At 45.6% G+C, this 14,742-nt stretch overlaps 1 protein-coding gene across 1 annotated transcript; it reads left to right on the top strand.

Annotated features, from left to right (window-relative positions):
* Positions 1-3,173: 3,173 nt before the first annotated feature.
* On the top strand, positions 3,174-7,308 carry PRMT6 (protein arginine methyltransferase 6). Its single transcript, XM_066247212.1, has 2 exons — positions 3,174-4,657; positions 6,894-7,308. The coding sequence occupies exon 1, from the start codon at positions 3,434-3,436 to the stop codon at positions 4,559-4,561; it is 1,128 nt and encodes a 375-aa protein (XP_066103309.1). The 5' UTR covers positions 3,174-3,433; the 3' UTR covers positions 4,562-4,657; positions 6,894-7,308.
* Positions 7,309-14,742: the final 7,434 nt, after the last annotated feature.

Genomic DNA, 14,742 nt, shown 5'->3' with positions numbered 1-14,742 from the left:
AGAGCCATTCTAGTGCCTGAGGCAGAAACCATGAAGCCATCCTCAGCACCGGGGCCAACTTTGCTCCAAAGGAGCCTTGGCTGCGGGAGGGGAAGAGACAGACAGAGAGAAAGGAGAGGGGGAAGGGTGGAGAAGCAGATGGGTGCTTCTCCTGTGTGCTCTAGCCAGGAATCGAACCTGGGGCATCCACACGCCAGACTGACGGTCTGCTGCTGAGCCAATCGGCCAGGGCCCTATTCTACTTTTTAAAATGCTGGCAAAAATGTACTAAATCAATTTTAAGGTCCATTTGTTTGAAAAACATTGGGTTTGGTCATTAAGCAGATGTGGCAAGCAGACCACCGAACTGCAGACACATAGATCACTGCCAGCCCAGCTCCAACCCTCCTCCCACCCAGAGGGGTCACTGCTGAGCTTAAGTTTGCTTAGAGAAGGGCTATGATCTAGGCCTCTTTTCTACCTAAAATTGCTCAGCACAGTAGAAAAGATGAATAAAAAAGTCCCTCCCTAGATCAAGCCAAAGTGCAGGAAGGGAACAGCCATCATATTTAGGGCTTGCCATTATTCTATCTGAAAAGCTTAGGAGTGTTTGCAAATAAAACAACTCTGACATCTGGGAGCGTCTATATCTGGATGTATCTCAGTATTTACTAGAGTCAAATTGTCACACTGAGCCACAAAAAGCAGAAGTCTCCTCTTTTGCCTGTGAATAACAATTTCATGGTTTCCACAATTGTCTTCTCTTAAGACTGTTGAGTACTTTCTCCGTGCCGGGTTCTATTCTAGTGCTAGGAACTACCACGCGAGGAAACAAAGGTCCCCGTCTCTTGGAGCTTTGATTTTTTTTTAATTTATTCATTTTAGAAAGGAGAGAAAGAGGGAGAGAGAGAGAGAGAGAAAGACAGAGAGACAGAGAGAGAAAGAGAGAGAAGGGGGGGGAGGAGCAGGAAGCATCAACTTCCATATGTCCCTTGACCAGGCAAGCCCAGGGTTTTGAACCAGCGACCTCAGCATTTCCAGGTCGATGCTTTATCCACTGCGCCACCACAGGTCAGGCCTTTGGAGCTTTGATTTTACCAAAAACAAAAACACAAATAAATACACTCAGATAATAATCCAGCTATGAATAAACAGTGTCTTGGGTTAGAAAATCGAATTTAAAGTAGCCAGTAAAGGAGCTTCTCAGAATATAATGTATCTTTTTGAATGTTATTAGGGTTAACACTGGTTAACATCACTATACAGGTTTCAGGTGCCCAGTTAGGATATAATAGTTAAGACCACTGAAGGGAAGTACTAAAAAGAAAAGCAGTTTCTCAGGCCCTGGAAGAGTGCAAGTGAAGATCTGAGACAGGAAAGAGGCATGCTGTCAAAGAGCCGTCTCTCTGGAGCCCAGCGAGGAGCTGGAGAAAACAGCAGAAAATGAGACGTGAAGTGACCTGAAGTTACAGGATTGTTTCCGTAACTGGAAATAGAAGTTCCTGAAGGATGGCACGGTTCGGTTGGGGCTTTACAAGCTCCTTCTCAGAGCTGTGCAGGGAATGGCTTAGGTAGGGGGTATGATTAGAAGCCGAGAGATCTCGTAGGAGGCTGATGTCCAAGCAAGCGAAGATGGACGATTAGACTTGGCTGCTGGCAGTGGAGAAGGAGAAGAAAAGAGGATGCAGATATGTTAGAGGTAGAACCAACAAAACCGACGCTCAGCATTTTCTAAAAAGAAATCACAAGTAGGTGAGTTGGAAATTGTAGAGGAATGAACAGATTTAAAAGGGAAGGAAAAGATGTTGAGGAAGGAAAGAATGGAAGAAGCATGGACTAGGGAACAGCCTTGAAGGAATATATTAAAGTGGTCATATTTACAGCGGGAAGCCCATGTCCTGCTGCAGGCCTCTGTTTTCTTAAAACAAGGTATTAAACCAGGCTGAAAGAGGTAACTGTTCAGAGGGCTTTGAACCTTAAATGGTCAAGTCTAAGGCCACTGACAAAAAGAGAATTTACCCAATGAAAATGAATAAGGAAGCAAAATTTAACTAAGATCATTTTTAGTAGGAATCAGTGGTTCTCACTCTGGTTGCACATTCAAATCCCCATGGACCTTTTAAAACCTCTATGCCCCGCCCTGCTCCTCCACTGGAGTGGTTTGATTGAATTCGTTTGAGGTGGGACACAGGCAGAGCTTTGTGTTTGTTTGTGTTTTTATTTTTTATCTCCATGGAGCATTGTAATGAGCAGCCAGAACTGGGAGACCTTAGAAGTACAGCTATGAATGTCAGGGCAGTAAACCTATTCCATTAAAGGACGGATTCATTCCGAGGGCAGGGTGAAGAAGTTTTCCCACCAGATAAGAAAGACAGGCCCATGGGTTGAACCATTTTCTTCTATGTGATTTTTCATTTTATTCTTAGCAGATAAAAAAAAAAAAAGTTATTCTTACCTTCTTAAGAACACAGACACTTATAGACACCACACAGGTTTAAAAGTGTCCTTTACCTCTACGATGAACAACAAAGAGGTCAGAGGTTAATGATGGATGACTGAGAGGAAGGGAATCCTGACCTTGCCCAGACACAGGAAAAAACAAGTAGGGGCCCTGGAAAGTGACCCCAAGGGAGCAAGGGTTCAGTTATTTGGGGGGGTGATGTTAATTGAGGAGCAAACTACACCTGGCAGTGGGGTTCCTGTACCCCATCCCTGCCCCGTTCCAAGACTTCACTCTTGCGAGAACCACAGAATTACCAGGGCAGGTCTAAAACGCCACGTTAATCATTCTCCTGTAAAAGACACCAAAAACATAATTCCTGGACGGCAGCGAAGATTCCGGGTTGCAGGTGGGTGAATGGGTCATTGAAAACCAGAGTAGTTATATCACCTGCCCTAATCAGTCAATTAATCTGCGGTCTTCTTGGAATCAGAACCAGGGCTGAACATTGTTAGAGGTTTTTGTTTTCCTTCGTTCCACTGACCCCTGCTTGGCACCCTGACTCCACTCAAAACAGAAAAGCAAACAGTGCAACGCAATTTCTCAATCTCAGCGCTTTACGAGTTCCGCCCGCCCAGGTGAGGCGCTAACGTGGGACGGGTGCCGCCCATATGCTGCGCTGGGACACAATCTGGGCAGGGAACAGGAAAGAGAAAAGATGGGTTTTTAGTTTCGAGTGGGCGTGTCCACTTGAGGAAGGGAGCGAAAGCAAAAGGGAATTGAGGGCGAAGGGACAGCAGGGGAACGAAGACTCGCGTGGGGACCGCGGGTGGGAAAGGGACTCCGGGACAGCGGAGATGGGAGAGCGCAGCTGGCAGGCAGCCGCGGGCACCGGCCGGCGCACCTGTAGAAAGTGGGCGTGCGATCGCGCACTACAAGTCCCAGAAGCCCCCGCTTCCTGGCGTTCGCGTCGCGCCGCGCAGCGCCCGCCGGGAGCCGGCCGAAACCGCCAACATGTCGCAGCCCAAGAAGAGAAAGCTTGAGTCGGGGGGTGGCGGCGTAGGCGGGGAGGGAGCGGAGGAGGAAGATGGCGGAGAGCGGGAGGCGGTCCTGCTGCGACCCCGGAGGACCCGGCGGGAGCGGGACCAGCTGTACTACGAGTGCTACTCGGACATATCGGTGCACGAGGAGATGATTGCGGACCGCGTCCGCACGGATGCCTACCGCCTGGGCATCCTGCGGAACTGGGCAGCGCTGCGGGGCAAGACGGTGCTGGACGTGGGCGCGGGCACCGGCATTCTCAGCATCTTCTGCGTCCAGGCCGGGGCCCGGCGCGTGTACGCGGTGGAGGCCAGCGCCATCTGGCAACAGGCCCGGGACGTGGTGCGGCTCAACGGGCTGGAGGACCGGGTGCACGTGCTGCCGGGGCCCGTGGAGACGGTGGAGCTGCCGGAGCAGGTGGATGTGATCGTGAGCGAGTGGATGGGCTACGGGCTCCTGCACGAGTCCATGCTGAGCTCGGTGCTGCACGCGCGGGCCAAGTGGCTGAAGGAGGGCGGCCTTCTCCTGCCCGCCTCCGCCGAGCTCTTCGTGGCGCCCGTCAGCGACCAGATGCTGGAGCTGCGCCTGGGCTTCTGGAGCCAGGTGAAGCAGCTCTACGGGGTGGACATGAGCTGCCTGGAGGGCTTCGCCACGCGCTGCATCATGGGCCACTCGGAAATCGTGGTGCAGGACCTGTCCGGCGAGGACGTGCTGGCCCGGCCGCAGTGCTTCGCCCGGCTGGAGCTGGCCCGCGCCGGCTTGGAGCAGGAGCTGGAGGCCGGGGTGGGCGGGCGCTTCCGCTTCAGCTGCTACGGCTCGGCGCCCATGCACGGTTTTGCCGTCTGGTTCCAGGTGACCTTCCCCGGAGGCGACTCGGAGAAGCCCCTGGTGCTGTCCACCTCGCCTTTTCATCCGGTCACGCACTGGAAGCAAGCCCTGCTCTACCTGAACGAGCCCGTGCAAGTGGAGCAAGACACGGACATTGCCGGAGAGATCACGCTGCTGCCCTCCCGGGACAACCACCGTCTGCTGCGCGTGCAGCTGCGCTACAAAGTGGGCGACCAGGAGGAAAAGACCAAAGACTTTGCCATGGAGGACTGAGCGTTGCCTTTGATCCCGGCTCCCTCCCGAGGCGTCCCAGCCCTGCGTGGTGGAGGCGAAGGGGGGTCTGAGGAGAAAGGGAGCCCCCACCTGCAAGTAGGGGGCATTATCTTCTGTCTGCCTTTACCCTCAGGGCTCCTGGGGAGTGAGAGGGGCTTAACTCTCACTTTAAGGAGGTTCTGCTGGCGGCATTTATTTAAAAAGTGTCCCCAGTGCCCCCAACGATGAAAAGAATGTCTTTATTAATAGACTTTTAAAAGCCTCAAAAGCACGTGGTACCAAGCACTTGTATTTCTATTTTTTTGTTTGGGGGGCACTAAAGACAATGTCAGTTTATGAAGGTTCCATGCACACTCCTGACACCTTGCACCTTATCTAAGTCTGAAGCCAGGGAGAAGGGTAAAGGTTGATAGTTAGACTCCATAAATTTCCAGTATGACTTTGATATCGCTCCAGAACCATATTCTATTCTCTAATTCCCTTCCTTTGCAGTCGCCTCTAGGCACACAGTGCTTCTTCCTAGTTCTTAGAATAAACTTCACTACTGGCCACGAGGAAGAGAATGAGGAGGCAGTTTCTACAGCCCTGTTCTCTTCACACTGACGACTTCCCTAGGGTGCTAACGTTGATGAACACATCCCTAAGTAAAACAGACTTGACAGAATTGTACAGCCAACCCGGGAAATCTAGAGGGTACATTTAGGAGGAAAAAAGACCTGAAAGTGAAGTAGTAGTCGATTTTTTTTAATTTTTGTCTTTACTATTAAAATTTAACCAAGAAAATGTTTCATACTCCATAATACATTTGTGTGTAATTTTATGAAACAGGCTGAGTTAGAACGTTTCAGGACCTGACTCAAGGGCTTAGTCATCACCGTGGGTAAATTATTCAAACTCACTCAATTAAAGAAAATATTTTCCCAGCTAGAAAAGTTCACTCCTTCTCTTTTAAACTCCCTCATTTAGGCGGATCGTGTGACTTGACCTACTTACATCAAGAGAAAGTTCCTTTTTATAGCGGGTTTTTTTTTTTTCTTTTTTAGCTCAGCCAAGTGTGAAAGTTGTGAATTTAGGGAAGTCATTTGTAATGAAGTGTGAGTCATGTTATCAAATTTATTTCACTGATGTTTCCCTCCTCATCCCTGTGGCAAATAAAACGTTGGCATTCTGTTTTTATAGAGGAAATAAGAAGTCTTGTGTACTGTCTGAGTGATAATGCTTCTGCCTTTTCAATATGGTCAGTTCTTAAGGAGTGTTAGAGCCCCTTCAGAATCTAGCTTCAGGGGAATTCACACTATGATTATCATGTGGTATTTTTCATACTATTAGCTTTTGTATGCTAATAGAAAAGAGGTGGAAACCTGGTCCCTACAGTACTCCCAACAGCTTTGTTCAGAACTACTCTTGCTTCTTGATTTCAACACGTTAGAGAACTTAAGTACAACTAATTTGCTAAAATTTGATGAATATGAAGATCTGCCATTATGCAGGGTAACATAAATGTACAAAATGAGACTTCACAAGGTCCTTGGATGGCTAGCAATACAATTATAGCTGTAACCTTTGCTGCAAGGTAGTTAACAGCCTGTGTAAATGGTCCAGTCATAGTAGGTTGGCTGTGGTTTTTAGCTAGAGGTATAAAATAGCTTCTTATTTGAGGGTCAACTGTATTTTTAGTCAAACATTTAGAATTTAAGTGTATGGTTTTGAGAAGATTTCTGGGTTTTGGTTTTGTTTTTGTTTTGGGGTTTTTTTGTATAATCCCTTTGCTGTATGAACAAATGAAAGCATCTTCCAAATTCCATTTTTACAGATGTTTTCTAAATATGTGAGTCCTATAATGTTCTTATTACCATTGTAAGCACACAAAGGGAACATTAGGTAAAACTTTGGCTAACTATAGAAGTAAAAGGTAAATATTTCATATTTAGGCAAAGTACACTTTAAAATCCTTATTGTTGCTATTTCCCCAAAGAGGAACTATAAAAATGCAGCTACTAAAGCAGTTAGTTGAGAGGCAGCATAGCTTAGTGCTCAAACGCTTGGACCCTGGAGCCACACAGCTCCTGCTGGAACCTACGTGCCACGCTGTGTGACCTCGGGCAGAGCACCGAGCCGTTTTTCTCGAGTGCTGTCTTGCAAACTGGGGGTAACAGTAGATAGGTGAGGAATCAGTGAGTGAAGGCATGTCGGCGCACAGTGCTTGGGACCTCAGATCTCAGTGTCCCATAGCTGTTCTAATTACAGAAAAGTCACGGGCAAATCTGGAGCGGCCGGACACAGACAAAACGGGCTACACAGTAAATACTCAACGTCTTGGTTTTTTTTACAGGTATTGTTTGACAGTTTCAGGATGGCTGTAGATGACCAGCAATGGATGACACTGGACACCGGATGATCCAAGGGAAGCCCAAGCCCTCTGGCATGAGAGCACTTCCAGAAGGACGAGAGGGGGAGAAGCGCCCGCCTCTGGGCACTGCCCAGTCTCGTTGTGAGCTGGTGCTGATTGCTTAGGGCCTGCTGAGCCGCGGGAAGGAGCCACCAGCCCTGTGAAGAGCCACATGGTGAAGCACCTGCTTTCCTCGAATCACTGTCATTTACTTAGCACTGTGACACTTTCCCAAAGATTTCCACAAAGTCACTGGACTGATAGACAGTTTATTCAGTATACACTGTAACAGTCACTGTGATAAGCACTTAGGATACAAGCCTATGACACTAGTTTCCACCTCCAAGTAGGTATGTTCAGATGATAAACCAGAAAAATCTAATAAATACACAGTGATGGGATAAACACTGGGATGGTGTAGGTGTTAGGGAGGGCGGACTTCACTTTACATTCTAGGAAAAAGTCACACAGATAGCGAATTAGCCTAAGGTCATGTAGCTAATTTTTTTTTTTTTTTTTTTTTTTTTTTTTTTTTTATGTATTTTTCTGAAGCTGGAAACGGGGAGAGACAGACAGACTCCCGCATGCACCCGACCGGGATCCACCCGGCACGCCCACCAGGGGCAACGTCTGCCCACCAGGGGGCGATGCTCTGCCCCTCTGGAGCGTCACTCTGTCCCGACCAGAGCCCCTCTAGCGCCTGGGGCAGAGGCTAAGGAGCCATCCCCAGCGCCCGGGCCATCTTTGCTCCAATGGAGCCTCGGCTGCGGGAGGGGAAGAGAGAGAGAGGAAGGAGAGGGGGAGGGGTGGAGAAGCAGATGGGCGCTTCTCCTGTGTGCCCTGGCCGGAAATCGAACCTGGGACTTCTGCACGCCAGGCCGATGCTCTACCACTGAGCCAACCGGCCAGGGCCCACGTAGCTAATTCTTGACAATTGAATACACGTCTTTCCATTTCTTGCCCCAAAGAAAATTTTTAATTAATCTTCCTGTGCTTTAATTTTAAAAATATAAGTTCATACCTCTGGAGTGGGTCTTGACTCGTTCGACGAATGAAGGAAAGAGGGTCAAGTCCTTGAGTTGAGGAAGTCTCGTTAGAGATCCGTCTCACAGACTCAGAGATCCGCCTTCGTATACAGAGTCTCGAGACTGACAAATAGTAAGCACTCATTGAAACAACCGTACCCGTTTCCCTAACAGAGCTAATGTAATGCGGCCCTTTCTGAGGTCCTCGGGAAACGGAGTGCTCAACGCAGGTAGCAGAAGTAGATGAGCTCTGCCATTGTGGCTATCGGTCCATGCAGCTGGAGAGCCAAGACTCATCTGATGAGACTTAGTTGAGCTAATTGTTCAATAAACATCGTCTAGCAATTCAGTTCTGTGATAAATAGGCAAAGCCTAACCTCAAAGAGCTGGGATACAGTAGCAGGGGTCCCCAGACTTTTTACACAGGGGGCCAGTTCACTGTCCCTCAGACCGTTGGAGGGCCGCCACATACAGTGCTCCTCTCACTGACCACCAATGAAAGAGGTGCCCCTTCCGGAAGTGTGGCGGGGGGCTGGATAAATGGCCTCAGGGGACTGCAGTTTGGGGACGCCTGTAAGGGAATAAAATGACCTACATCAATAATTTGCCATACATTCTTCAGCCTGGGAAGACTTTATTCCAACTAAATCTGGCCTCTGCTGCAGCAGGGTTGAGAAGCCAGCCCTCCTATCAATTCCATCCTTGAAATGTCTCCCAGGTGCAAGAAAATAGTACCTATCATTACATAGATTATGAGATATCAAAAATTCCTCCATGGTGTTAGGTCCAAAAATCAATCTATGTCTTCTAAATAACAGGTTTATTTCAGGTAATGGATACAGCGTGTTGGGTGATGGTCTTTCTCACATTGGCTGTTAGAAGACTGAACCCAGTTTATGACTCACTCCTTTTTAGCTTTATGTCTGGCTCCATTTCCATACCCCAATTTTTCTTTCTTGGTTTATTATCCCTCTCACTTAGAATAAATACTGCACATTTTGTTGACATTTATGCATCTTTGTTCCCTTCTAATACTTTCTGGCACTAAAATATGTTCCTACTTTCTGGACTACCTGTAGAAGTTCTGAGGGCCAGGAAGTGAGAGAAAAGGCTAGAGGATTCTGAGATATGCCCCCTATGTTTCCTATGAAATCCGGTGTCCTAAATTGTTCATGTGGACGGGAGGCTGATTGGGTCACATCCTCTTGTAGAATCAAGATTTCTGAACGTGGGAAAAATTTGAGACGTGTAGACAGCCTTGAGGGAACTTTGAATGCTCTACAGCTCTTTCTAAGGCTCGAATAGGCCCCCGTGGCATCTTAAACACAACGGTAAGGAAAATGGACGATTCCCAAAGCTGTTCCAAAAATGTGTCAAAATATGATAGTTTAAAGTGATGATAAGGACAGAGATGATACAAGGAGACTATTTTTCAAACTCTCATACATGCTTGGAGGAAAAGATGTTTGCAATAAGAAATCTTGGACCCAACTAAAGACAAAGAATTTTATAAAAACTAAGACATGACCATTGTCTACATAGTCTCTCCCTAGGTGACCTTATCCAGTCCCCATTTTTTGTTTTTTGTATTTTTCTGAAGTGAGAAGAGGGGAGGCAGTCAGACAGACTCCTGCATGCTCCCAACCGGGATCTACCCGCATGCCCACTATGGGGCAATACTCTGCCCATTTGGGGTGTTGCTCCATTGCAACGGGAGCCATTCTAGCACCTGAGGTGGAGGCCATGGAGCCGTCTTCAGTGCCCAGGCTGAATTTGCTCCCATGGAGCCTTGGCTGTGGGAGGGGAGGGGAAGAGAGAGATAGAAAAAAGAGAGGGAGAAGGATGGAGAAGCAAATGGGTGCTTCTCCTGTGTGCCCTGGCCAGGAATCAAATCCAGGACTTCCACACTCTGTTACTTTCAATAGTGTAACTTCTATATATCATACTAATGACTCCTTGAAGGCATGATAACAGCACAGATCATCGACATCAGCTCATGAGTATTGGTGAGTGTTTATTGAATGCTTCTTACATGGGAATACTGTTTTTGGTTTTGTTATATCAAGAAGCCTAGGACTAAGTCCCTGGCCTGAGAAAGCTGAGTCTTAGGTGAAGAGTAAGCATCTCAGCTTTCCAAAGATAACTTACTATGATGCAATATATGTTCGATGCCAAATGCATCACCATATTATAAGAGTTTGGTCATTGCAACATGGAGGAGTCTGAGCTTCTCGTTGAAAGTGGAGAAATGGAACTTGATCTTGCTAATTCTCAATCATGCCAAGATTCTACTTTAAGTACTCTTCAATTGGAACATTCTTTCCTTACACTACATGTTACATGTTCTGCTCTTCTTTCTGTTCAAATGTCACTTCAGAGTAGCTTTCCTTGACTACAATGATACTCACCACAGATACTGTTCTCCCCTTATTTCATGAAATTTAGCTGTTTGCCTTCTCATGACATGAGATTGTGAGAGCAGGAGTCTTGCCTCTTGTTCCCCATTGTATACCCATTGCCTAAAACTTTACCTAACACAGAGGAGGTGTTTGATAAGTAGTTGTTGAGCAAATGAGTCTTGTATACCAAGTGGAAGTTACATAAGAAGGCAGAGTTGCTATTCTAGGCAAAGGCAATAGCTTGAAAAACAAGTGTTCCTTAGTTCTCTTCCATCGTGGATTAATAGATAGGTTTCTACTCTACATGGAAATTCAAGTGACGCATGGGGTACTGACAGTGTTACTGATGGACAGAGGCAGTGACTGGACTGGTGACCCAGCTGGTCAGTGCACAGCTGGCGAATCTTCCGGGTCTCACTGTTCCCTGAGCACACAGAATGCAGCTTGTTAAAGAAGACTTGGTTGGATCCCGACAAATAAAATTTTGCAAGGCATCAGACAAAAGTGCTGAAAAGACTTTCAAAACAACTGGTTTAGTTTTTAAGATTTCCATGAAGAAAAGAGAACTAAAAATTAAGAGACTAAAAATTATGACAAAGGCTTAAAAATGAAACCAAGATAAAATTTATTAAGGTTGATGAAAACTTTTTTTCTTCCAAACTGTATTTCGACAACCAGTGTACTTAGACTTCAACCCGTCTACTGTTGAACAAGTAGAGTCCTGCCAATGTTCTCTTCCCCACCAGACCTGAGTGGACAAGATCCCCCCCCCACCCCCGCTCCAAAATTCCAAAAAGCCACTGAAGAAATTACAAGCCCGAGCCCTCCAATCTTTGCCAGGAGATCGTCCCTGGCCTCGTCCACGTGGCGTGGGCAGAGCCTGCATTCCTTCCATTGAGGTAAGAAGCAGACAGTTTCTTCTCACTAAATTAGGGCTCTGAATAGATCAAGCTCACCAAAGGTGGGCTTCATGATAGACCACAGTCTGGGGCAACAACCAAGGTGAGGCTAAGTACACATTTTGCTGAAAATATTTTGAAAAAAATTTTATCGTAATAGTATTTTTTCACTAAGAAAGTAATGCATTTTGATTATAGCAAATTTCAAAAGACATGATATATATAGGAGAAAAATAACAGATCACCCACAGTTTCTTGCCTTTAAAGTATTTCCTATTCCAGCTCTTATGCATGCTTGTTTTTGAACTTCCTAAAAATCATATCATGCTGTCTTCTACCATCTTAATTTACTTAATTATAACACCACCATGTTTTATTCTCCAAATAGCACCGATTACCACCTGAAATTATTTATGCCTTCTATACTGATATTTTCCAAATCAAATCTACATATTATAGAGTAGACTCCTCTCTGATTCACTCAAGAAATCAGTTAATTAATGAATAAATGGTAAATTAATATTCTTATACATATTATCTTACACACAAGTATTTTCATATCTTTAGGGTAGATTTCCCTAAGTAGCTTCCTGATGTTAAATTTTAATAAATTCCAACAGATTGCCTTCTGGAAGGCTATCAAAATACATATTCCCAACAAAGATAGATGAGAAAGTCAGTTTCTTTTTTTTCTTTTCTTTCTTTTTCTTTGTGTGTGACAGAGATAGAGAGAGAGAGATGGAGAGAGAGAGAGACCAACAGACAGAAAGATAGGGACAGACAGACAGGAAGGGAAAGAGATGAGAAGCATCAGTTCTTTGTTGTGGCATCTTAGTGGTTCATTGATTGCTTTCTCATATGTGCCTTGACTAGGGGGCTATAGCAAACTGAAGACCCCTTGCTCAAGTCGGTGACCTTGGGTCCAAGCTGGTGAGCCTTGCTCAAACCAGATGAGCCCGTGCTCAAGCTGGTGACCTCAGGGTTTCAAACCTGGGTCTTCTGTGTCCCAGTCCGACAGTCTATCCACTGTGCCACCACCTGGTGAGGCAGTATTTTGATATTCTCACTCGCCTGGATTTTTTTAAAAAAATTATTTTAAAAATCTTATGGATAATAAAATGCTAGCTTTTTATTTTGGACTTTATTACCCTAATTCCTAGTGGTTGACTATCTCTCCTTATATCCACTGGCCCTTTGCATTTTGTTTTCTGTGAACTTCCTGTTTATCTCACCTATTTTTCTATTAGATTTTATGGCAATGGGGGGGGCTTTATTAATTAGGAGTAGGCTGTTGTGTTATCACACATTCATTTAATTTTTTTAAATTCATTAATGTAGGGTCATTGAGGATGTTTCCATTTCAATGAACAGAGATCTAGTTGTTTTGTTGGTAACTGCTTGAGTTTTGTTTTGTTTTTTTTTCTGTTTAAGCGGCTTTTCCTAATTGAAAGCTGGGGAAATACTCCCAAATTATCTTTCCTTTTCTTTATTTAATTCTTAAATTTAGATCCTGAGTCCCTATGCATTTTGTGTTTTGTTCTGTTTTTTTTTTGTTGTTGTTGTTGTTTTACAATCTGAGGTAAGGATTCCTGTATTGTCCATGTAAAAGCACAGAATTTGCTTAATTAATCCATCCAGATTACACTTTTAGTATAACTTGGGTCTCCGCGAATGCGCTGCGTGGTTTGTGGGCTGATCGCGCTGGAATGACGCTGGTGCTGTGATCCGAGCACAGGTCAGAAGGCGGCTGGACTCAGCCAGGGCGAAGGGACCTTGTTCTCTCTTGCCTGGCACACGGCATGTCGCGCTGGGCCCTGCCTGCTCTCGGGCCGACTGTGTTTCCTCCTATCGCTCCCAAGGGAACGGAGTGTTCTCGCGCTTTAAGGTGGAGTTCCTGGCTGAACTGTTGCACAAAAGGCCTTAGATGAACTTGACATCCCTCTGTGAGAAAAATGCTATTACTAAGAGGAAATCAAAATACTGTGTTCCAAACAGAAGATGGTACATATTTTTAAAATTTATTTATTTTTAAATTATATTTATTAGGGTGACATTGGTTACTAAGACCATCATATAGGTTTCAAGTGTACGTTTCTAAGATACACGGTAGATTTTTAACTGAACAATAACTTTGAGACCAAGTTCTGGTTGGCAAAATAATAATAAAATAAAATTGAACATATTATTGTTCCTCAAAAAACAAACAAAACAACTGAAAAAAAAAAACAAAACCTTAACCGATTTACAAGTTTATTGGAAAGAAATTTATTTAAAACTGCACTGTCCATGCCAAGTTCTACTCTAACGTGTTAAAATTGCTTCAGAATAATGTTTGTGGTCTGTCTATATCTAATCTACACATATGAAATGTGACATTATTCTAAAGTGCAATTACTTCTAGAAACCTTAAAATAAGAAGTGTTTTTAATTGAACATTTGTCTCACAATATATTAACTGTAAGTCACTTTATCTCAGAAAGATAGGCAACATTTTAACGAGATCGTGACAAAAATGCACTAAATCTATTTTTAAAAATGTTTTATTCCCTGCAAGTTTCAGCCTGATGTGATTTTAAAATAGCCAAGTTATAAACCCCTGAAAACTGGAGTTTATAATGGAAATACTGACAGACCCTTAACTTTCAGAAAGACGAATGTGCTGCCGAAATCACATCTGGGTCGCGGCGCCACGTGACCAGGCGGTTGGATGGAGTGGTTCAAATATGAAACGGGTGAGATGCTTGCCGAAATATTTTCCTACGTTTCTAAAATTTCAGCAAACTCATTTCTTGTTTTGGAAACTCATTTTCTGTCAACAGTTATAAGAAACAGATGCGAAGGCCCACTATCTCTCTTTCTGTTATGCTCCCCTCTTTTTTTTTAATTTTCCGAAGCTGGAAACGGGGAGGCAGTCAAACAGACTCCCGCATGCGCCCAACTGGGATTCACCCGGCACGCCCACCAGGGGGGATGCTCTGCCCCTCCGGGGCGTCGCTCTGTCGCAACCAGAGCCACTCTAGCGCCTGGGAAGAGGCCAAGGAGCCATCCCTAGCGCCTGCGCCATCTTTTTGCTCCAATGGAGCCTCAGCTGCGGGAGGGGAAGAGAGAGACAGAGAGGAAGGAGTGGGGGGGGGGGGGGGTGGAGAAGCAGATGGGCGCTTCTCCTGTGTGCCCTGGCTGGGAATCGAACCCGGGACTCCTGCACGCCAGGCCAATGCTCTACCACTGAGCCAACCGGCCAGGGCCTATGCTCCCCTCTTTATCATCTCCTGGGGCTGGTTTTCACAAAGCTGCCCTGTCTCAGCACGCCGCCCCTCCCTCCACCAGCTCCTTATTCCGGACAGTCCTCACTCCCCATGTTATGTCTTCACCACATCTGATTGGCTGCAAGTCCTGGGGAGGGTGGGGATTACTGCCAAATATGTTCCCATAACCATTAACCATTTAGCCTTGATCATCACTGCTATCA

The sequence above is a fragment of the Saccopteryx bilineata genome, chromosome 11, assembly GCF_036850765.1.
Source record: "Saccopteryx bilineata isolate mSacBil1 chromosome 11, mSacBil1_pri_phased_curated, whole genome shotgun sequence".
NCBI classification, from domain to species: domain Eukaryota; kingdom Metazoa; phylum Chordata; class Mammalia; order Chiroptera; family Emballonuridae; genus Saccopteryx; species Saccopteryx bilineata.
The sequence above is the reverse complement of the archived record's forward strand: the minus strand, read 5'-3'. Positions and strand labels throughout refer to the sequence as shown.

What these genes read in the sequence shown, in the direction of transcription:
- PRMT6 (XM_066247212.1), top strand. Translation starts at nt 3,434, where the DNA reads ATGTCGCAGCCCAAGAAGAGAAAGCTTGAGTCGGGGGGTGGCGGCGTA.